Below are 22,488 nucleotides of genomic sequence, written 5' to 3'. Positions count from 1 at the left end.
CCAGTGCTGTTAATTATGTGATAATTGTTTGTCAACTGCTACTTAATGGCTTACGTAAATAATAGAACAAAAGTCCCAATCACCAATTAATCAAACAACAAAGAAAGTGTAACATTAAAAAGAACCAGTAACTAATTTGCATCTCAAATACAGTAAACCTTCATTAATGATTTGTTAGAATAGCAGAAGTTTACCTCACAGATAATTTGATTTTAAATTAATTTGACCATATTCTCTACCTTAGAGAACTGTAAATTCAATCTATTTTCTGTCTAAGCTCAGTAATATCACCACTCAAAAACTTCAATGTAACACAAGTGTAGAGGTCAACCGATATGGGTTTTTCTCTGGCTGATGCTGATATTTAGAAATTGTGGCGGCCGATGGCCAATATATGATCCCAATTTTTTTGAGCCAATACGTTAGGCAGATTTTTTATTTTTTTCCCTTCATCTCATAAAATCTAACAGCTAGACCCCTTTCATTTTCCATGTGCTTTTGAGCTAAAAATAGCACATGTAAAGTGCCTGCAAAATGGCTTCCCTGCAGTCTCAGTGTGAGAGCCTGAACGCTTCCACACTGAGGCAATGCGCTGGCAGGATGTTAAAAAAAAGTCCAGCAAGCAACATCTTTGGAACGGTGTATACTGCTCCTCTACCACTCCTGCCCATTGAAATGAATGGGCACCGATGCAAAGCACTTCAGCAGCAGCACTACATGGGTGCATTTAACCCCTTCATAGGCCGCTAGCTGGGTTATAAGTGCCCCACAGAATAGCGCCGCTAAAACTAGCAGAATTTTACTGTCAACGCCTTTCCGCTCCAGTGTGAAAGCAGCCTTAAGTAATAAGTAACACATGTCTTACATTTAAAACATTTATTAAACAAAACAAACCTCCAATCAGTTCACTTGTATGTACAATTTACATTAAAAAAATCTATATCTTAAATATGAAATACATAAAAACAGGTACTCAAAACTTTTGGACGAAAAAAAAAATGGGCTAACTTTACGGTTTCATTTTCTTTTTTCAATCCATTAAAGTGTATTTTTTCCAAAAAAAATGCATTTGAAAGACCGCTGCACCAATACCGTGACATAAAATATTGCAACAACCGCTATTTTATTCCCTAGGGTCTCTGTTAAAAGAAAAATATATAATGTTTAGGGCAGTGATGGCAAACCTTGGCACTCCAGATGTTTTGGAACTACAATTCCCAGGATACTCATCTACACTGCAGAGTGCATGAGCATCATGGGAAATGTAGTTCCAAAACATCTGGGGTGCCAAGGTTAGCCATCACTGGTTTAGGGGTTCTAAGTGATTTTCTAGCAGAAAATACAGGATTTTTACTTGTAAGCAACAAGTATCAGAAAAGATTTAGTCTTTAAATAGTTAAACTGAAAAGTCCTACACAGGAGTTCAGTCCACTGATACATTTTATCTCGTCTTTGCTTTTTTTCTCAGACTTGGCAGGCTACCCAGACAGGAGAGACAAGTCTCCAGGGGAAGACTTGGCAACTTGCATTGACTTCAATTACAGAAGTCATTTGCAAGTCGTGCTGAAGTTTTAAATCTGCCTTTTTTATCAGCACAGTCGGCCGATGCCGATTAATTAAAAAATGTCAAAAAATCGGTCAATATATCGGTGGACCTCTACACAAGTGTTGTGTGTGTCCTTGTGCAGTCAGTCCCACACAGCCGCTGCTCCCAATTTGAAAGTGTGGGCACACTGCCCCGAACACAGTGTGCATTTGGCTTGCATGCCCACACAGCTGTCAAATTGGGAGCAACGGCTGTGGTCTTTTCCCTTCACCAGCAGTCCAGAGTGTGGCTGTTATTCATTCTGGGCTCAGGTAGGTGACAGGTCAGCCTCTGTGTGGTACTTACAGACAGTTATGCAGATAGGGAAAAAAACACAAGCACTGCACATGCACCTATCCCCGAGTGGCAACTCTGAAATAACTTATAACAAATCTTCGCAACAGAAGCGCGGAGGCGACATTTGTCATTCTTCAAATGGTAGTTGTTGTCATTCTAAGATTCTTCAATATCTTCAGTCACTGGGGCAAAATAAGCATGCAAACAGACTTCTTACTTACCTAATATGCATACTCATTGGTCAGTGGCTCATAAAATAGTTCAGTCAAGCAGCTAGCATTTTCAGAAAACGCCAACCTTGACAGTCCTAGTATTTCTCTTAGAGAAATGAAAAAGGATACATTGCCCCTTTATATATTAGGAAACATGTATTAACGTTCACTTCTGTCTACCCAAGGCAGGAATAGCATTTCAAACATGTATAAAGTAAAGTAGAGAAATAACAGGAATAATAACTTGTTATGCAATAGGTTTTGGTTCAGCTTACATTGTATCCATCACCTCTGCAGCCCATGCATGTAAAATTTAAAATGTACCTTATAGCCATCCTTCAAAAGTTCTTTTAACTTTTTTGGTATTTCAGAATACAAAATTCTGCAAAATATAGAAAACAGACGCATATTGTAATGGCAGAAATATATTCTATACATGCTGTCAAAACACAGACAGTGGAACTAGATACAAATTCATAGATTTAAAAAAAAAAATAAAAAAAAACACATTAAAATGTATTTATAGTGGATGAAATTTGACCAGGGTACATGTATTTGTAGCGTTTACTAATCTCTCTCCAAAGCCCTAAATCCTGTGTAATTCTGCTGCTCGGTTCTTCTGTTAACAGCATGATGTGGAGGAATGTAAAGTACATAATGATAATCATAAAAAATGTCTATGTTTTTATGTGTATACATGTTTCTATGCAACTCCTCATTATATAGTAAACAGCTTGGCTCTGCTGTGGAATCAAAAAGATGGTGTCTACACTTTTACATAACAATGACGTATAATCTATTTATTGTGTATAAAACATTAGCACCGCCCTGCAATAAACAGAGATAAGGAAGTGATCGTACTGAGCAAATGTGTCAGAGTGACTGCTTCCAGCGTGCATGCATTTCTCCACTTTATAAAAACAGCAGCAGAAATCTAAATTGAACTCGATTGAAGTTCTTATCCATTACAATGATAACTACTAACAACCGAGATAAAACGAATTTGATACTCTATATCCTCATATAGAGTATCAAATTGAGTTTGAATTAAGTTTATCTTCGAACAAAGGAAATTCCTTTATTCTTTAACCCCTTACGGACCGCTTTAAAATTGTGCCCACTTGTGGAATGGTGACAAACTTTTACCCTTAAAAGTCTCCATAGGCAATGTTTAAACAATTCAGCAGGTTACATGTTTTGAGTTATAGCGGAGGTCAGAATTATTGCTCTTATGACCGCGGCGATACCTCATCTGTGGTTTGAACACCGTTTACATATGCGGGCAATACTCACGTATTCGTTTGCTTCTGCACGCGAGCATGGCAGGATAGGTCGTGTTAACATTTTTTTTTATTTATTTTACTTTTTATTTTTACACTGTTCTTTTAAAAAAACTAAAATTGTGTCACTTTTATTCCTATTACAAGGAATGTAAACATTCCTTGTAATAGAAAAAAAAAAAACAGGGCAGGGCCTCTTAAATATGAGATCTGGGATCAGAAATACCTCAGATCTCATATTGACACCAAAATGCAATAATTAAAAAAATAAAAAGTCCCTTTAATAGCTATGGGTGGAAGTTACCTTTTCATGTCACTTCCACCCTGCAATGGTATGGTGCTGGATGGGGAGCCATCTTCCCCTCACACCATACCCCACACGGAGAAGGATCCGATCGCCTCCTCCACTGACGGCAGCTCCGGTAAGTGACAGAGAGCAATGGAGCGTGGAGGGAGACCCTCCCTCCTGCCAACGATAAAAGTGATCTTGTGGCAAAATTGCCACAGAGACCACTTTAATCTGAAAGCTGACATCCCGCTCTTGAGGAGGATTATGGTAGCTAGCTTCTGCCATAACAATATTCCTCTTCAAACAGCCGACTTATAACGGCGGCGGGTGGCAAGTGGTTAAACAACTTCCTGTATTGCTTTTGCTCCAGTATCATAATCCAATAATTACTTTGATTCGGAATTCTGATTCAACCTTTGTTTTAACAAATATATATATATTATACATACACACACAGTATCTCACCCCTCACAATATGTTATTTTATCTTTTCATGTGACAACACTGACTAAATTACACTTTGCGACAATGTAAAAGTAGTGATTGTACAGCTTGTATAACAGTGTAAATTTGCTGTCCTCTCAAAATAACAACACATAGCCATTAACCACTTGACAACTGGGCACTTAAACCCCCCTCGTTACCAGACCAATTTTCAGCTTTCGGTGCTCTCATACTTTGAATGACAATTACTCAGTCATGCAACACTGTACCCAAATACATTTTTGTTCTTTTTTTCATACACATAGAGCTTTCTTTTGGTGGTATTTGATCACCTCTGGGTTTTTTATTTTTTGCGCTATAAATGAAAAAAACCCACAGAATTTAGGCTGGGTTCACACTGGAGCGATGAGGGAACGCTGCAAATCCGCGGCGGTTTCCCGCATCGCATGCCTCCCGCCGGCACTTCACACTGCCCTATGCGGACTGCTGGGAGTGTCAGTGAAATGTTAATGACACCCCCAGATCAGTTCGCATATCGCAGTGCGATCTGCAAACTCGAACAGGAATCGGATCGCATGGTGTGAACACCCATGCGATCCGATTCTGCTGCGGACCAAAAAAAGGGTCCCGTGCGAGTTTGCGGCGGGTGCGATGCAAATTCAGCCATACTATCTGTATGGCTGAACTCGCATCGCACAGAGATCGGATGTGATTTGCACTGCAGTGTGGTGCGAATCACATCCGGTTCTCGCTGCCGCAGCGGTGTGAACCCAGCCTTATACTGCTACATATCTTTGGTAAAAAATAACCCAAATTAGTGGATATTATTTGGTCTTTGTGAAAGTTAGAGAGTCTACAAGCTGTGGTGCAAATCATAAAAAAATTTATCACATCTGATGTACTGGTGGCCTATCTCATTTCTTGCGACCCGAACATGCCAGGAAAGTACAAATAACCCCCAAATTACCCCTTTTTTGAAATTGGACATTCCAAGGTATTTAGTAAGATGCATGGTGAGGTTGTTGATGATGTAATTTTTTCCCATAATTCTTTGCAAAATGAAGATTTTTTTTTTTTTACACAAAATTGTCATTGTAATAGGTTATATCTCTCACATGGCATGTGTATACCACAAATGACACCCCAAAATAAATTCTGCTACTCCTCCTGTGTATGGCTATACCACATGTAGGACTTTTCCATAGCCTAGCCACATAGAGCAACCCAACATGCAGGGAGCACCATCAGGTGTTCTAGGAGCATAATTTACACATCTAACTTGTTGACTACCTATTACACTTTTGAAGGCCCTGAAGCACCAGGACAATGACACGTGACACTGATATGGCACTGATGACAGATGGCACGTGACACTGATGATGGATGGCACTAATGACAGATGGCACTAATATGTGGCACTGATGAGAGATGGCATTTATACGCGGCACTGATGACAGATGGCACTTATACGTGGCACTGATGACAGATGGTACTAATACATAGCACATGCTGTCTCTGTGTGAGGAGGGAGAGCCAGCGATGAGAGATGATCTCATATGTTTACATATGAGATCATCTCTCATTGGACACGCCTATCGCACTGTAAACGGCAGCTGTGATTGGCCATTTACAGCGATGTGTGACTGGCTTTGTCACAGATTGCTGGGACACAGCCAGCACAGGAATTTCCCCACGTCGCGGAAGTAAACAGGAGGATCGCGGAAGTAAACAGGAGAACGTCCAGGGACGGCCTCCCGCCAATTGGCGTCCACGCTGCAGCTGTCTTTCGGCTATAGCGCAGGCACCTAGTGGTTAATGTATAACCACTAGGCAACAAAAGTGAGTGCACTTAACCCTCTTGGGCATGGAGTTTACCAGAGCTTCACAGGTGGCCACTGGAGTCCTATTCCACTCCTCTATGACGACATCATGGAGCTGAACATAGAGAGGGAGATGGGACTTTGTGTGAGGCAGGGGCAACCAAATAGGGCAATAGAGGAACTGATGGCTTAGCAATTTGTTTATTTATCATAAAGAGGGTATACAATCATGCTCAGTATGAAATAAATAGCAAAGTCATGTTGGAACACTGCCCTGTGGCCCAGTCTCCGAAGGGCGGGGATCATGCTCTGCTTCAGTATGTCACAGTATCTCACATAAGTGAGTATGCCCCTCACATTTTTGTAACTGTATATATATTTTATTTTTTTCCATGGATGTTTTGAAAAATATTTATATTTCTAAAAGTCTGACCTGGGTGAACTAATGCAAAACCTGCAATTCACATTCATCAGGTACTATATAGCTCATCCATAAAAAATAAAAATAAAAATTACAGTTAGGTCCATATATATTTGGACACAGGCACAACTTTAGATTTTTTTCCGGTATTTACCAAAACATATTCAAGCTATAGTTATATAATGGATATGGGCTGAAAGTGCAGGTTTAATTTGAGGGTATGTACATCCAAATCGGAGGAAGGGTTTAGGATAGGGATGCACCGAAATTTCGGCCGCCGAAACATATCGGCCGAAAATGGCCTTTTCGGCATTTTGCCGAAAGAGAATTCTTGCCGATAATGGCGCCGAAAATCGCGCATGCGCAGTAGCGGTGGGAGAAACTTCGGATGACATCACTCGTTCTGTGGGCGGCTTGCACGTTCCTCGCGGTTAAGACGCCGCACTCGTAAGCACGTTCCCTGCTGAGACGCTGGCACCTTCCCCGCGGATGCTCCTCGTGCTTGTGAGACGCTGCTGGGGACCGAGAGACGCTGCTGGGACCCGAGAGACGCTGCTGGGACCCAAGAGACGCTGCTGGGACCCGAGAGACGCTGCTGGGACCCGAGACGACTTCATAGAGGGCTGCACATACTGAAGTACAACAGTGGGCACTGGGCACTGTCCCTCCTGGATGGCTACCATTACTACTATTCGCCGGTGAGCAATGCATTGCCTTTTTGCCTTAAACTGCCAAACAATCCAACTAATTTATTTTACTATACTACTGAAACTGTCATAGCAGTCAAACAACATGTATTACTTTGTGCCTTTTGTGCCATGCAGTATGGTATTAATTAAATGTCTTACAGTACATCGTGATGTAGCAAAAAAAAAAAAAAATGTAAACTGATTTGAAATGGAATGGCATGCTATTTATTATTCTGTAGTACTAGTATACTATAAAATGTATGCCCTTGTTGTCATTGAATTTGTCATTTGGTATAGTATAGCACACTGACATGACATGATTTATCATTTTTTTTAAAACATGACAGACAGTACGCAATATAATAGATTATATTTAACAGCTATATATATATTATATATTTTATTGTACAACAAGCACATGAAGTTATAGTATTATATTATACTGCAGAATAGCGCCCAAAAAATTAAATATAGCATGAAATTGCAATTGCAATTTGCATGCAAGCAATCCATTCCATTTGCAATGAAATTTAATCAGTGCAATTATATTATCTTTTGGTACAAGTCAGGATATATACTGCAGTGCAGACATATTAACTACCTTGCATGGCAAGAGCTGCAGCGTTTAAAAAAAAAAGTGATAGTTTGTTATTATTTTTTAAAGCTGCCTCCTGGGGTTTAGCTTTAAAATTAATTTCGTCCTTTTTTTTCTTTTCCCTCTCAGATTTCACTCCCACTATAGATCATTCTATGCTATTATTCTGCGCTACCAGCAAAGGTGGACCATGTCTGCAGTGTGGAAATATTTTAAAGTTTCTGATAAAGACCCCAAATTTGCAATCTGTAGTCTTTGCTCAGCAGAAATTTCAAGAGGGGGTACAGTGCCAAGGCATTTTTCAACAACAGGTTTGATACACCATCTGAAAACACGACATCCAGTTCAGCATTCAGATTACAAGAAAACAGTGCCACTTCCAAAAAGTGACTCAGGCTCAACACCATCTGTGGCCACGGTCTTTGAAAAGGTTAAAAAATTTGCAAGTGACAGTCCCAAAGCTCGTGCCATAACAGATAAAATTATGGAATTTATTGCATTAGACGACCAGCCATTCTCTGTTGTGGAGGACATTGGATTCCGTAGGCTTATGCAACATATTGAGCCGCGTTACTCACTACCAAGCAGACGCTACTTTGCAGATACCTGTCTACCTGAATTGTTTTGCAGTGTTAGAAAACACATTCAAGAGCTCATGACTACCGACATCATAGCAATCAGTTTTACTACCGACATTTGGAGTTCAGACGTCAGTCCAACGAGCATGCTTAGCCTGACAGCGCAGTGGATAGATGACAAATTTCAATTGCAAAACATCCTACTTAACGCACGTGAGTTTGTTGGATCACATACTGCAGCAGCAATAGCTGACACTTTAAAATCCATGCTTGACACTTGGCACATTGAGAAGTCTAAGGCCGCGTACACACGGGCGGACTGTTCGCCCAACCTTGTCCGCTGAACAGTGTTTGGGCGGACAGTCCGCCCGTGTGTGGGCTTTCAGCGGACAGTTTCAGCGGACAGTTGGACGGACAAAGTCTTTCGGAAATTCCGAAAAACTGTCCGCTGAAACTGTGTTTGAGCGAACAGTCCGCCCGTGTGTAGGCCACTTTCGAAATGAGCAAACTGTTCCCGCTCGGAAAGTCCGCCCATTTCGAGCGCGTGTACAGGTAGGCGGGGCCCGCGAAGGAGACGTCGCGGGCTCCGCCGCCTGGAATGGGCTTAAAGGGGAACCCCAACGCCGAAAAAAATCGGTGTGGGGGTTCCCCCAAAGTCCACACCAGACCCTTGTCCGAGCACGCTACCCGGCCGGCCAGGAAAGGGGGGCGAGCGAGCGCGCCCCCCCTCCTGAGCCGTACCAGGCCGCGTGCCCTCAACATGGGGGGTGCCTTGGGGAAGGGGGGGGCCGCGCGGCCCCCCCACCCCAAAGCACCTTGTCCCCATGTTGATGAGGACAAGGGCCTCTTCCCGACAACCCTGGCCGTTGGTTGTCAGGGTCTGCGGGCGGGGGGCTTATCGGAATCCGGGAGCCCCCTTTAAGAAGGGGGCCCCCGGATACCGGCCCCCCACCCTATGTGAATGAGTATGGGGTACAATGTACCCCTACCCATTCACCTGTGAAATAAAGTACAAAAAAAAACACAACACAGGGAAAAAATATTTTATTGCACAGCTCCGGGGGTCTTCCGTCTTCGGGGGTCTTCTCGCCGGACTCCTCCGCTATCTGTGTGTAGCTCTTTTGCTAGCGGAGGAGTCCGGCTTTCTTCCTCTCTGCCGCCGGCCTCTTCTCCCGACTTCGGGGGTCTTGTCCCCCTCTTCGGTTCTTCTGCCGGGCCACCGCGCCTTCTTGTAGCTATTTTGCAGGCGGTGGCCCGGTCTTCTGTCGCCGCTGCCTTCCGTTCTTCTGTCGCCGCCTTCGGTTCTTCTGCCGGGCCACCGCGCCTTCTTGTAGCTCTTTTACAGGCGGTGGCCCGGTCTTCTGTCGCCGCTGTCGTCGCCGTCGCTGCCGCCGCCTTCCGTTCTTGTTCTTCTTCTTGTTCTTCTTCTTCTTCTCCTGGAGATGTTGACTCGACGAGCTCTCTGGCCGGAATGCCAGAGCCGCGCTGTGCGGTCACTTATATAGTGACAATGGGGCGGTGTCACATGGTATATGTCACATGGGTTGGTCACATGGGTTGATGTCACATGGGGACTATGACATCGTAAGGGGGCGGGGTCACCATGTGACCAACCCATGTGACATATACCATGTGACACCGCCCCATTGTCACTATATAAGTGGCAGCGGAGCGTGTCCCTGGCATTCCGGCCGGAGAGCTCGTCGAGTCAACATCTCCAGGAGAAGAAGAAGAAGAACAAGAAGAAGAACAAGAACGGAAGGCGGCGGCGACGACAGAAGACCGGGCCACCGCCTGTAAAAGAGCTACAAGAAGGCGCGGTGGCCCGGCAGAAGAACCGAAGGCGGCGACAGAAGAACGGAAGGCAGCGGCGACAGAAGACCGGGCCACCGCCTGCAAAAGAGCTACAAGAAGGCGCGGTGGCCCGGCAGAAGAACCGAAGAGGGGGACAAGACCCCCGAAGTCGGGAGAAGAGGCCGGCGGCGGGGAGGAAGAAAGCCGGACTCCTCCGCTAGCAAAAGAGCTACACACAGATAGCGGAGGAGTCCGGCGAGAAGACCCCCGAAGACGGAAGACCCCCGGAGCTGTGCAATAAAATATTTTTTCCCTGTGTTGTGTTTTTTTTTGTACTTTATTTCACAGGTGAATGGGTAGGGGTACATTGTACCCCATACTCATTCACATAGGGTGGGGGGCCGGTATCCGGGGGCCCCCTTCTTAAAGGGGGCTCCCGGATTCCGATAAGCCCCCCGCCCGCAGACCCCGACAACCAACGGCCAGGGTTGTCGGGAAGAGGCCCTTGTCCTCATCAACATGGGGACAAGGTGCTTTGGGGTGGGGGGGCCGCGCGGCCCCCCCTTCCCCAAGGCACCCCCCATGTTGAGGGCACGCGGCCTGGTACGGCTCAGGAGGGGGGGCGCGCTCGCTCGCCCCCCTTTCCTGGCCGGCCGGGTAGCGTGCTCGGACAAGGGTCTGGTGTGGACTTTGGGGGAACCCCCACGCCGATTTTTTTCGGCGTTGGGGTTCCCCTTTAAGCCCATTCCAGGCGGCGGAGCCCGCGACGTCTCCTTCGCGGGCCCCGCCTACCTGTACACGCGCTCGAAATGGGCGGATTTGCCTCCTCCTTACGTGGGCGAGTCCGTTCATTTCAAAAGTTGAGCGAACTGTTTGGCAAACAGTTCGCTGAAACAGTCCGCTCGTGTGTGGGCAAGTCCGCTCATGCAAATTTTGAGCGGACTGTTTGCCGAAACTGTTTGACGAACAAGGTTGGGCAAACAGTCCGCGCGTGTGTACGCAGCCTAAAGTGCATTTGATTGTACGAGATAATGCGCGGAACATGGCAAAGGCAATGGAGGACAGTGAACTTAAAAGCATACCGTGTATGGCACACACGCTGCAATTGGCTGTGAATGAAGGATTGCTGAGTCAGCGCACCATATCTGATATTGTATCAAAAGGAAGAAAAATTGTGGGTCACTTTAAGCATTCTCCACTTGCTTATTCCAGATTACAAGCTTTGCAGATACAGTTTGGAATGCCACCGAAACGACTGCAGCAAGATGTAGCCACTCGTTGGAACAGCACCTACTATATGCTGCAAAGTCTTTTTGAACAAAAGCGTGTTTTAGCTGCATACATTGCAGATTACGAGCTGCCGGCAACACTGAGTGCACATCAGTGGATGTTAGTTGAAAATAGTTTGTCTCTTCTATCTCCATTTGAACAGTTAACAAAAGAAATGAGCTCAACTAATGCTTCCATTTCTGAAGTTATTCCCTTGATTGCCGCACTGAAGCGTCTGCTAGGAAAAGAGATAGAAACAGACCATGGCGTAAAAATGGCTAAAACCACTCTACTGGAGGCTGTTACCAACCGGTTTCAAGACACCGAGTCCAACCCTCTGTACTGCATTGCAACAGTTCTAGATCCTCGATTTAAAGAGCATTATTTTAATGTTGAGAAAAAGCAGCGTGCACGGGAAATGATACAGGCACAAATGGAGGTGGTGGAAGCATCCGGTGAAGGAGTTTTGAGGTGTAGCACAGAGGAACGTGAGAAGAAACGGTTGCATACAAGTGAAGAGGAACACGCTCCCTCCATATCTGATATGTTTGAAGAAATTTTACATGAATGCACCCCGGTCCATAGCAGTGCAACAACAAGTGCAGCTACCCAACAGCTGGACATTTATTTAGCTGAACAGCCTATCGCCAGAAGTGACAATCCCCTTGTGTACTGGCGCATCAACAAACAACGTTTTCCTTTGCTTGCACAGATTGCACACAGATATTTATCTGCCCCAAGCACCAGTACAGAGAGTGAGAGACTATTCAGTCTAGCATCTCATATTCTTGACGAGAAGAGAAACTGTCTCTCCTGTGAGAAAGCGGAGCAACTTTTGTTCTTAAAGCTAAATCTGCCACTTATACTGAAATAGATTTATAAATCCGTAGCATAGACCAATTCCTTTACCATGTTGTTGAACATAGTAAATGAATTGGCATTGGACTGTGCTATTTGGACAGTTGGAACATACAACATAGTATGACTGACTACCAGTATGTTCCAGTTGTCTAGTTGTGCCATACTGCCATTAGTTGTTTGTTCATTGTAGTAGTTCTACAGTTTTTGCACTTCTTCAATTTAAGAGATCTCCAGTTTTAGTACTGTACACAGTCACACACATCATACATAGTTTGTTGCTGTTGGGCCAAACTATATCTCTCTCTCCCTAAGCTTTCAGCCCGCTGCATGGCAGCAAAACTGTATGTCCTGTATTTGTGGCTGTCCACATATTCCAGTACTATACACTATACCACACTGTATTCCAGATATGGGCAGAGACTTCCAGAAACAGACTAGTCTACATTGCTTGCTGTGATTGCCCGAGCACCGCTGCTGTAGACCAGACTGTAGACTGTGTTCCAGGATGTCTCTGCTCATACCCGGGGGCCGGAAAACAGTGTGGTCTACTGTATGACTGTGTATGTAACCCGCAGCTACATATATACACTTTTATCGCACATGCAGCCGCTGACACCTTAGGGAGAGAACTTAGGGGGGAAAAAATAAATTACTACAGTTCTCTCAGGTTGGAAAATATTTATTGCATTTAGCATACTTATATATTACTGTGAAACAGAATAACAGCCTTCTGCCATTGTTATTCTTTATAGTTTGTTGTTGGGACAAAACTGTCAGTCATTTATTGTCTCTCCCTAAGCTTTCAGCCCGCTGCATGTGCAAAACTGTATGTCCTGTATCTGTGGCTGTCTACATATTCCAGTACTATACACTATACCACACTGTGTTCCAGATATGGGCAGAGACTTCCAGAAACAGACTAGTCTACATTGCTTGCTGTGATTGCCCGAGCACCGCTGCTGTAGACCAGACTGTAGACTGTGTTTCAGGATGTCTCTGCTCATACCCGGGGGCCGGAAAACAGTGTGGTCTACTGTATGACTGTGTATGTAACCCGCAGCTACATACATACACTTTTAATCGCACATGCAGCCGCTGACACCTTAGGGAGAGATAACTGAATTACTACTAGTTCTTCTGGTTTAAGTTGAAAATTAATAAAGTCTAAGGCCGCGTACACACGCGGGGACTGTTCGCTCAACTTTGTTCGTCAAACAGTTTCAGCGGACAGTCCGCTCAAAATTAGCATGGACGGACATGGCCACACACGACGTACGAACAGTTTGCTGAAACCGTGCGCGATGACGTGAACGGCACGTACGACGGGACTAGAAAACGACGTCCTATACACTGCAATGCAACCTTCGGCGTATAAATTCTTTCTGAGCATGCGCGGAACTTTGTTTGACGAACAAGCCTACACACGAGGGGACTGTTCGCTGAAACAAGGTTTCAGCGGACAGTTTTTCGGAAATTCCGAAAAACCTTGTTCAGCAGACTGTTCGCTGAAACTGTCCGCTGAAAGCCCACACACGAGCGGACTGTCCGCTGAAACACTGTTCAGCGGACAAAGTTGAGCGAACAGTCCCCGCGTGTGTACGCGGCCTAAGACATTAAGTCTTCTTAGACTTAGTCGTTTTATTTTTATATTATTTTATTTCATTTTTTTTTTTTATTTTGTTATGGTTCAATGTGCACTGACTGCAGTCTACACTGTAGGATATGCGGTAGTAATTTATCATTTAATTTTGTATTTTATTTGATTTTATGATTTTATCTTCTGTGTCCACTGTCCAATTTATTTGGGTTGCTTTATTAAAGTACTGTTATTTTCCATTACTGGACTATTCTTTTATTCATAAAATTAATGATTCAGTTGAATATGAATACTATAATGAATAATACTATATAAGGCGATTTTATATATCTTTTTTTTTTTATATATATATATAAAAAAAGCCATTTTCGGTTTCGGTGCTGTTTCGGTATCGGTTTCGGTTTTCGGCCTAGTGTATTTTTCATTTTCGGTATCGGTTTCGGCACCAAAAAACCCATTCGGTGCATCCCTAGTTTAGGAATTACAGCTCTTAAGAAAAGCCACCCCCCCCCCCTTTTTCAAGGGACCAAAAGTAATTCGACAATTGAATCAAAAGCGGTTTTGTGACCAGGTGTGGGCTATTCCTTCGTTATTTCTTCATCAATTAAAGCAGAAGCAGAAGTTTGGTGGGTGTTGATTCGTGCTTTTCAGTTTGTTTCTGAATGGCCGTTAATCAACCAGCCATGTTGTGGAATTGGAGGAGAGAACGTAGTATTATTGGCCATGGAGTTATTGCTTTGACTCAAGTCCAGTTCAGGAACAGGAGGAGGAGGATTTCTTGGACCAAAAATTGGTTGCTTAATCGTGCCAAATTAAGTCATATGCCTTTCCTGCAGGAGCTCCAGGAGAATAATCCGGATGATTTTTGGAATTATCTCCGGATGATGGACCCCTACTTTACCCAACTCTTGACATTGTTGACCCCCCTATATTAAGAAACAGGACACATGCATGAGGCTTGGCATTACTCCTGAGCAAAGGCTCATAGCCACCTTGCGGTACTTGGTGATGGGGAGAAGTCTCCAGGACCTTAAGTTTACCACTGGGATCTCCCCCCAGGCTCTGGGACTCATTATTCAAGAGACCTGCTCAGCCATTATTCAAGTCCTGCAGAAGGACTATATTCGGGTAAGCTTTCCCCTTTAACATCACATTCTATGCATTTAAAGTTTGCTAATGTATTGTGTTATACCTGAAGGGTTCCACATGTACTGCCACTTTAAGGCTGGCTCCACCCAGGAGTGATGCCAAGGGTCAAGGGGTATAGTAGCCATCTTGGACACATGTAAGAGCCTAATAAGATGTACTGTCCTGAGATGCATGTTGCAGTGTACAGTGAGTACTGGAAATAAACTTCCATTGTTCCAGACCAGAGTCTTGTGTCTCTCACAACACAGAGGATATAACAGTGGCGACGAGGATGGGATTTACAAAGTGTCTATCAGTCTGAGAGAGAGACAAAGACATTGTGGATTGTTACCTGGATAAAAGCAATCACAGATCCCAGCAGGAAAATGTCATTGATCGGGACATTAAGTGAATTTGATGGAGAACAGACATCCTGGAGTTCCTGGGTGGAGAGACTGGAACAGTATTTCAGTGCAAATGGCATCCCAGGTGAAAGGCAAGTAGCAGTATTTCTGACAGTGGTCGGTGCTCAGACATATGACACTCTCAGGGATCTCCTTTCCCCTGTAAAACCAGCAACTAAGACATTGGCAGAGCTCCTGACACTGTTAGAGGGTCACTTCCAGCCTAAACCACTAGAGATTGCAGAAAGATTTCGTTTTTATCAGAGGCAGCAGCAGCCAGGTGAAGAAATGAAAGCTTATGTGCTCGCCCTTCGCAGACTAGCCTCTACCTGTTCTTTTGGGGAGTACCTACCTACTGCACTGAGAGATAAGTTTGTCATGGGACTGAATTGTGACTCTAGCCAAAAGAGACTGTTAACAGAGAAAGACCTTACCCTTGCAAAGGCAATTGATATAGCTTCAATGATGGAAATGGCTGTGAAAGATACAGAGGAATTGAACCCCCAGGGCAGAAGAGAAGAGGTGAAACAAGAAGTTTTCAGAACAGCAGTCAAGCCCACAGTTGCAAACTGGAAATACAGACCTCCACCAAGCCGGGGGTCAGCTTGCTTCCGTTGTGGGAATACAGACCATGATCACAAAGTCTGCAGGTTTAAGGATCAGACCTGTCATAATTGTGGTAAAACAGGACATCTGAAACGAGTTTGCCGGAGCAAGAAGGTGCGAGATAAACAACCTCTGAACCCCAAGACAAAGACCTATATGGTGGGAAGATATACATCATCATCTGAGTCAGAGGATGAGGAAGTGCTCCACAGTTTAGACATACATCATATGCATTCAGCACCCTCTGCAATGACTGTAGAGGTAACCATTGAGGGAAAGAAACTAAAGATGGATGTAGACACAGGAGCAGCAGTTTCAGTTATCACTCAGAAACAATGGAGACAACTTCAGACCCGAAGAACTGTCCGCCCAACGCCAATCAAACTGCAGACATACTCAAAGCAGATACTCCACCCACTGGGTTATGCAAAAGTGCAGGTATTGTACAAGGGTCAGACAAAGAGACTGCCATTATATATACTAGAGAATGGGGGACCCCCTCTCTTTGGGAGAGACTGGATTGCTCACTTTGGTATGCCAGACATCGCCATAAATCCCTGTAACACTGTGACAATTCCATTAGGAGATAATGAGGGATGGGTGGTGTCCCTGAAGCAGCGGTTCCCAAAGATCTTTGATGACCAGTTGGGGAAAATAAAGCATGACTGTGTGAGACTCAAGCTGAAACCCAACGCCCAGCCTAAGTTCTTCAAAGCTCGCACAGTACCTTTCGCACTCCGAGCAGGAGTGGAAGCAGAACTAAGTCGGCTGGAGGAACAAGGTGTCATCTCAAAGGTAGAGCACAGCGAGTGGGCATCATCTGTTGTACCAGTGAAGAAAGCGAATGGGGACTTGCGCATTTGTGGCGATTTCCGCATGGCACTGAACTCCCAACTGGAAATAGACCAGTACCCTCTACCCAGAGTAGATGACATTTTTGCCTCTGTTGCAGGGGGTCAAAAGTTCACCAAGCTTGATCTCAAACAAGCATATTTACAGTTTGAGGTCCATCCTTCTTCCCGCAAGTTTCTGACCATCAACACCCACAAGGGACTGTATGAGTACAATCAGATGGTGTTTGGTGTAGCCTCTGCCCCAGCCATTTGGCAACGGAAGATGGATGAAATTTTGGCGGACATTCCTTTCACTCAGTGCCTGTTAGATGACATGCTCATCACGGGACGGACGGACCAGGAACACAAGCAAAACGTGGAGCTTGTGTTGGAAAGACTCCAAGAGCAGGGTCTGAAAGTGAACTTAGCAAAATGCCAATTCATGATGCCGAAATTGGAGTTTTGTGGCCACCTTGTGGATGCAGACGGTATACACACCACAGAAGCCAAGGTTGATGCCTTAGTCAAAGCTCCTGCCCCAACCAATGTCCAGCAGCTGCGATCATACCTTGGCTTGCTGAATTATAACCACAAATTTCTGCCAGATCTGGCACACACCTTGTTTCCGTTGAACAAGCTTTTGGAGAAACACTCCAGATGGGACTGGTCGGCTGCATGCCAACGCGCTTTTGAAGTCTCTAAGCGGAAGCTGTTGGCGTCACGCATGCTTGTTCACTATGACCTCCAGAAGCCTCTGACCTTGGCTTGTGATGCCCCACCCTATGGTCTGGGGGCTGTACTGTCTCACATCTTACCTGATGGGTCAGAAAAACCAGTGGCATTTGCCTCCAGGTCTTTGACAAAAGCAGAAAGCAATTACTCACACATTGACAAAGAGGCTCTTGCGCTGATATGGGCAATTAGGAAGTTTAATCTTTACCTGTATGGGAGGGAATTCACCATACTGACAGACCATAAACCACTCCTTCAGATCTTTAGCCCTGACAAAGGCATCTCTCAGACTACTGCGGCCCGCCTCCAACGCTATGCCCTGTTCTTGGGAGCGTACAGTTATAAAATCCAGTATGGCGGTCATGATGCCAATGCTAATGCGGACGCAATGTCCCGACTGACAGGGAGGTCAATGGACTCCTCTCCACCGGTCAAAAGTTGTCGTTACACCAGCCTGTCCTCCTTGTCTTCTGGGGAGATAGCATCCCATACAGCCAAGGATACCTTTCTGAAAACAATACTCTCCTGGGTACGGTCCGGTTGGCCTGCAACCGTCACACAGGATTATGAACCTTATTTCCGTAGGCATATGGAATTAACTGTGGCTGGTAACTGTGTTTTATGGGGAGACCGAGTGATCATTCCACAGACCCTCCGGAGACACATTCTGGACTTGCTACATACTGGTTATCCCGGGGGCACACGTATGAAACAAAAGGCCCGAGGCTATGTGTGGTGGCCAAACTTAGACTCGGATATCACAACATATGTGAATGCTTGTGCTGGATGTGCACAAACTGCAAGAGACCCTCCTCGAGGGTGCGTCCAGCCCTGGACTTGGCCCACGGTTCCTTGGTTTCGACTACACTTGGACTTTGCAGGTCCGATCAGAGGACACACCTTCTTGATCATAGTGGATGCCCATTCAAAGTGGCCTGAGGTCATTCCTGTTACTCAGCCAACAACTAAGGCAACAGTTTCCATACTGTTACATCTCGCTGCTACATTTGGATACCCCAGAGAAATCGTCACAGACAATGGTGCACAATTCACCAGTCAGGAGTTTCAGCGTTTCTTGACTGCCCACAACATCAAACACAAGTTGACCGCACCTTACCACCCAGCTACAAATGGTCAAGCAGAGCGGTTTGTGCAGACTTTTAAACGCTATTTCAAAGCTACAGTGGCTACAAGTAAACAGCAGTCCCTGTCACCCCAGCAGCTGGACTCCTTCCTTTCTGCTTACAGAAACACACCGCATGCAACCACCGGGAAAACTCCAGCAGAACTCCTTCTGGGTCGGCAGCCATGGACTGTTTTGGACATGCTCCGCCCACAAACAGTCCAGGAACATGTACTGCAGTCCCAAGACAAGATGGTCAAACACCATGAGATCCCCCGATTCACAGCCCAACAAAAGGTATGGGTCCGATCTTATGGGGCTTCCAACACCCGTTGGCTTCCTGCTGTCATTGCAGAGACTTTGGGACCCAAGATGTATAGGGTCTGCCTGGAAGATGGTTCTATTTGCAGAAGGCATGCGGACCAACTGCGCCCTCGTTTTCAACTGCATGAATCCCTGACGCCGGCTGAACCACCAGTGTTGCAAGGAACTGCTCCCAGCGGATCAGGATGCATGGGAACTGATGATTGGGGGGACTCTGATCTTTTGAACTCAGCTCCAACAGAACCCTCCAGCCCTGGTCCGGAGGTTGGTTCACCCACTGAGCTGGGGGATCCCTTCTTGGCACCGCCAGTGCCCATTCCAGTCGACCCCGTTTCCTCCGATCCCGAGTCGATGGGTGCCCGCCCTCAACGACACTGTCGCCCTCCTGACCGGTTTCAGCTTCAAGACCGGTTACGAGATTTTCGACGGGGCCGCCGAAAGTGATCCAATGACATTGTATCCCCGTAACTGTCCCTGGAATCTTGCTCTCACATCTGGATGCAGGAAAAGTCCTGTGCATCTCCTGTGTTTGGAGGACTGTTATTGGACAGTTATTAGTTAATGTTTTGTGCCTTTTCTCGTTTTTTGTTTTTGTTTGTTTTTTTGTTTTGTTTTTTTAGGGATGGATGGAAGGTGTTATACCTGAAGGGTTCCACATGTACTGCCACTTTAAGGCTGGCTCCACCCAGGAGTGATGCCAAGGGTCAAGGGGTATAGTAGCCATCTTGGACACATGTAAGCAGCCTAATAAGATGTACTGTCCTGAGATGCATGTTGCAGTGTACAGTGAGTACTGGAAATAAACTTCCATTGTTCCAGACCAGAGTCTTGTGTCTCTCACAACACAGAGGATATAACATATTGTATTCATGTTTTGATTATATAATTAACATTATTGTTATATGGGAATGTCCTCTTTGTCCTCATGCATGCTGTAAGCTTTTTCTGCTCTTTTTTTGGCCTGCATGCATATTTTCTTTCACCAGCCTCCCGAGCATGCTATTCTGGGCCCATACACATCAAGCCTAGTAACTTAATGTTTTTTGACAGCTACATTTTTGTGCTTACCCCGAAGAACAGCCCCTAAAATGTGTCCAAATGTTATTTTTGTCCTCCAATTCAGGCAGAGTGCAAGAGGCCATTTTTTTGGGGCCCAAACTCATTTGTAACGCACCCTCCCCCCCAAAATGCTAAGTCAACAGATACAAATACTCTATCTGCTGACTTTGCAAAACCCATAAACTATCTCTGTTTTGTGGTCATATGTCTAGATGAATTCACCAAAGCATATAGTGCAAGGGCCTGCCTGATTAAATTCAAAACGTAAGGTAGAACATTTTTGTCTCCTATTATCTTCATAGATTATTTCTGAATGTCAAAATGTGCTGCAATTTGGACAGTGTGCATATTTTCTGATTATGACACTTCTGTCCACTGGGCTGCCAATAGTGTAAGTAAGGAGGGGCTGGCCAAAGTATCACACATTATTTATGCAAACAGCTGGAAGTGAAGAGGGTTACCTGTCCAAAACATCTACCCATTACCTCCCCCCCACCATAACATTTCTAGAATGGGCCACCAGAGGGGGTGAGGAATCAGATAAGTTGACCTTACACTTTTGTCTTTAAATACCCATTTACGTTTTATACTTATGTTGGCCAAGCAGGTCTATGTCAAATCTGCTTGCAATGTTATGTGCAGAAGATTTATTTTCTTTTTCCTTTTTTAATCCAGTTTCCTTCCAACCCACAACAATGGCAGGATGTTGCGGCCCAGTTCCATCAGTGGGATTTTCCCAACTGCGGTGGTGCTATTGATAGAAAACATGTCTGGGATTGTCCCACCACCCAACTCTGGCTCATATTATTTCAATTACAAGGGCTTTTGCAGTATAGTCCTGCTAGCTGTAGTGTCTGCCACCTTGTTTCTTGATGTTGGGAAGAACGGGTGCAACTCTGATGGAGGAGTCATTATGCAGACAGAGTTCTACAAGGGGCTCTAACCTCAAACTTGCCACCTGCTGAGAAGAATGTTGAGGGCCTAAATTTTGTTTTTGTTGCAGATGAGTCCATTGCTCTGGGGGAACATCTTATCAAGCCATTTCCTATGAGGAACCTCACCCCAGAGCAAAGAATATTTAATTGCCGGCTCTCTTGTGCCAAAAGGGTGGTTGAAAACACCTTTGGCATCCTCTCCAGTCGGTTCAGGCTGTTTTTAACACCAAATAACCTGGCACTATACAAAATCAACCATGTGGTATTGTGCTGCTGTATACTACATTTTTGACTGAGTAAAGCTAGCAACCTTGCCTCAGTGCCAACTGATGCGGACCCTGCACTTGCAGGCTGAGTTGAAGAGGCTGCAGCTGTGGGCATGATGATGGCTCTAGAAACAGGTCGTGCTGGATTGCCCTCCCAAAATGCTAGAAACACACGTCAAAAATATCTTGATTATGAGGGGCAGTGTCTTGGCACTAAATTGGAGCTGAACCAGAATAATATTTTTATTTGATCATAAACTCCTATTTCATTTGAATTACTGTTGTCTGTGTTTATTATCTGTATAATATTTTCTCAAATGGCCTTTATTTTGGCCACTTGCTACAACCGTGCAAACGTACCTTATTTAATACATGTGGGGACAATCTCTTCATCAGCTAACTATTATGGTGTGCTGTGGGTCTGCTACACACACACAATGTATTTGTTCTTAATGGATCTAATGCATGAATTTCAAAAAAATTGCTGGAGTTGGTCACATTTAAGAGCATATTGTCACTGTAACAACTTAACAAATTCACTGGTATTGAGCATTGAAATAATAAGCCACACATTGTTTAATAAAAACATTTTACTCAAAGCACATTCATGTGTGTGTTAAGGTTTTAAAAAAAAACAACATCTTAGTGTATTATGTATGTTTGCCATTATTTTGCCTTTTTTGTGGCTAAACAGGCATGTTCGAAAACATAAGATACACATCCTCAACTCAGGAACTTACAAAGTTCGATATTGGTAAAGTGAAGGCCAAATGAGACATTAGTATCACAGGACTGTGTGGATGTTGCCTTCCTCAGATGGGGTTGATCTCACCCCTCTCAAAGCCAAAATTTGAAGCCACATACACGTAGAGGCTGAACTATTAAATGTCCCTTACGATCCCCTCCCAAAAATGTGTGCAGTTCCAAACATGTTATTTTAGAAACCCCCAAAACACAGTGTGTCAACATCTCCCAACACGGCATATCAATGGATGCGTTTTGGGGATGTAACCCCTTCCTCAAAACAAAAGTAGGTCAGAGGAAGGGGTTGCACCCTCAAAACACGTCCATTGATAGCCCATGATGGGAGCTAGCGCATGTTGACACACAATGTGTTTTGGGGCTTTAGTAAACTAGGTGTAGGGAAAGACACATTTTTGGCATGGGATCATGAGGGAAATAAGAATGTTAAGGCACAATTTGTGGGCAGCTTCAAATTTTGGCTTTGCTATTCTTAAAAACATAGAAATATTACAATTCACATTACTTAGGGCAGTGTTTACCAACTCTCCTTCTCAAGATGTAAACCCAGGTCAGGTTTTCTATATTTGTTGAATTTGGCACAGC

At 44.7% G+C, this 22,488-nt stretch overlaps 1 protein-coding gene across 2 annotated transcripts in view; it reads right to left on the bottom strand.

Annotated features, from left to right (window-relative positions):
• PNKP (polynucleotide kinase 3'-phosphatase) overlaps positions 1-22,488 on the bottom strand; it is a 603,977-nt gene that overhangs the window by 314,812 nt on the left and 266,677 nt on the right. For both annotated transcript variants that reach the window (XM_077457083.1, XM_077457082.1), the window contains exon 6: positions 2,419-2,476. In XM_077457083.1, the coding sequence (XP_077313209.1) occupies positions 2,419-2,476 (58 nt within the window). The remainder of the gene's footprint in view (positions 1-2,418; positions 2,477-22,488) is intronic.

The sequence above is a fragment of the Lithobates pipiens genome, unplaced genomic scaffold (assembly GCF_037356315.1).
Source record: "Lithobates pipiens isolate NorthernLeopardFrog02 unplaced genomic scaffold, aLitPip1_a1.2 Scaffold_27, whole genome shotgun sequence".
NCBI classification, from domain to species: Eukaryota; Metazoa; Chordata; class Amphibia; order Anura; family Ranidae; genus Lithobates; species Lithobates pipiens.
Note: the sequence above shows the minus strand (reverse complement) of the source record. Positions and strands in the feature narration are given on the sequence as shown.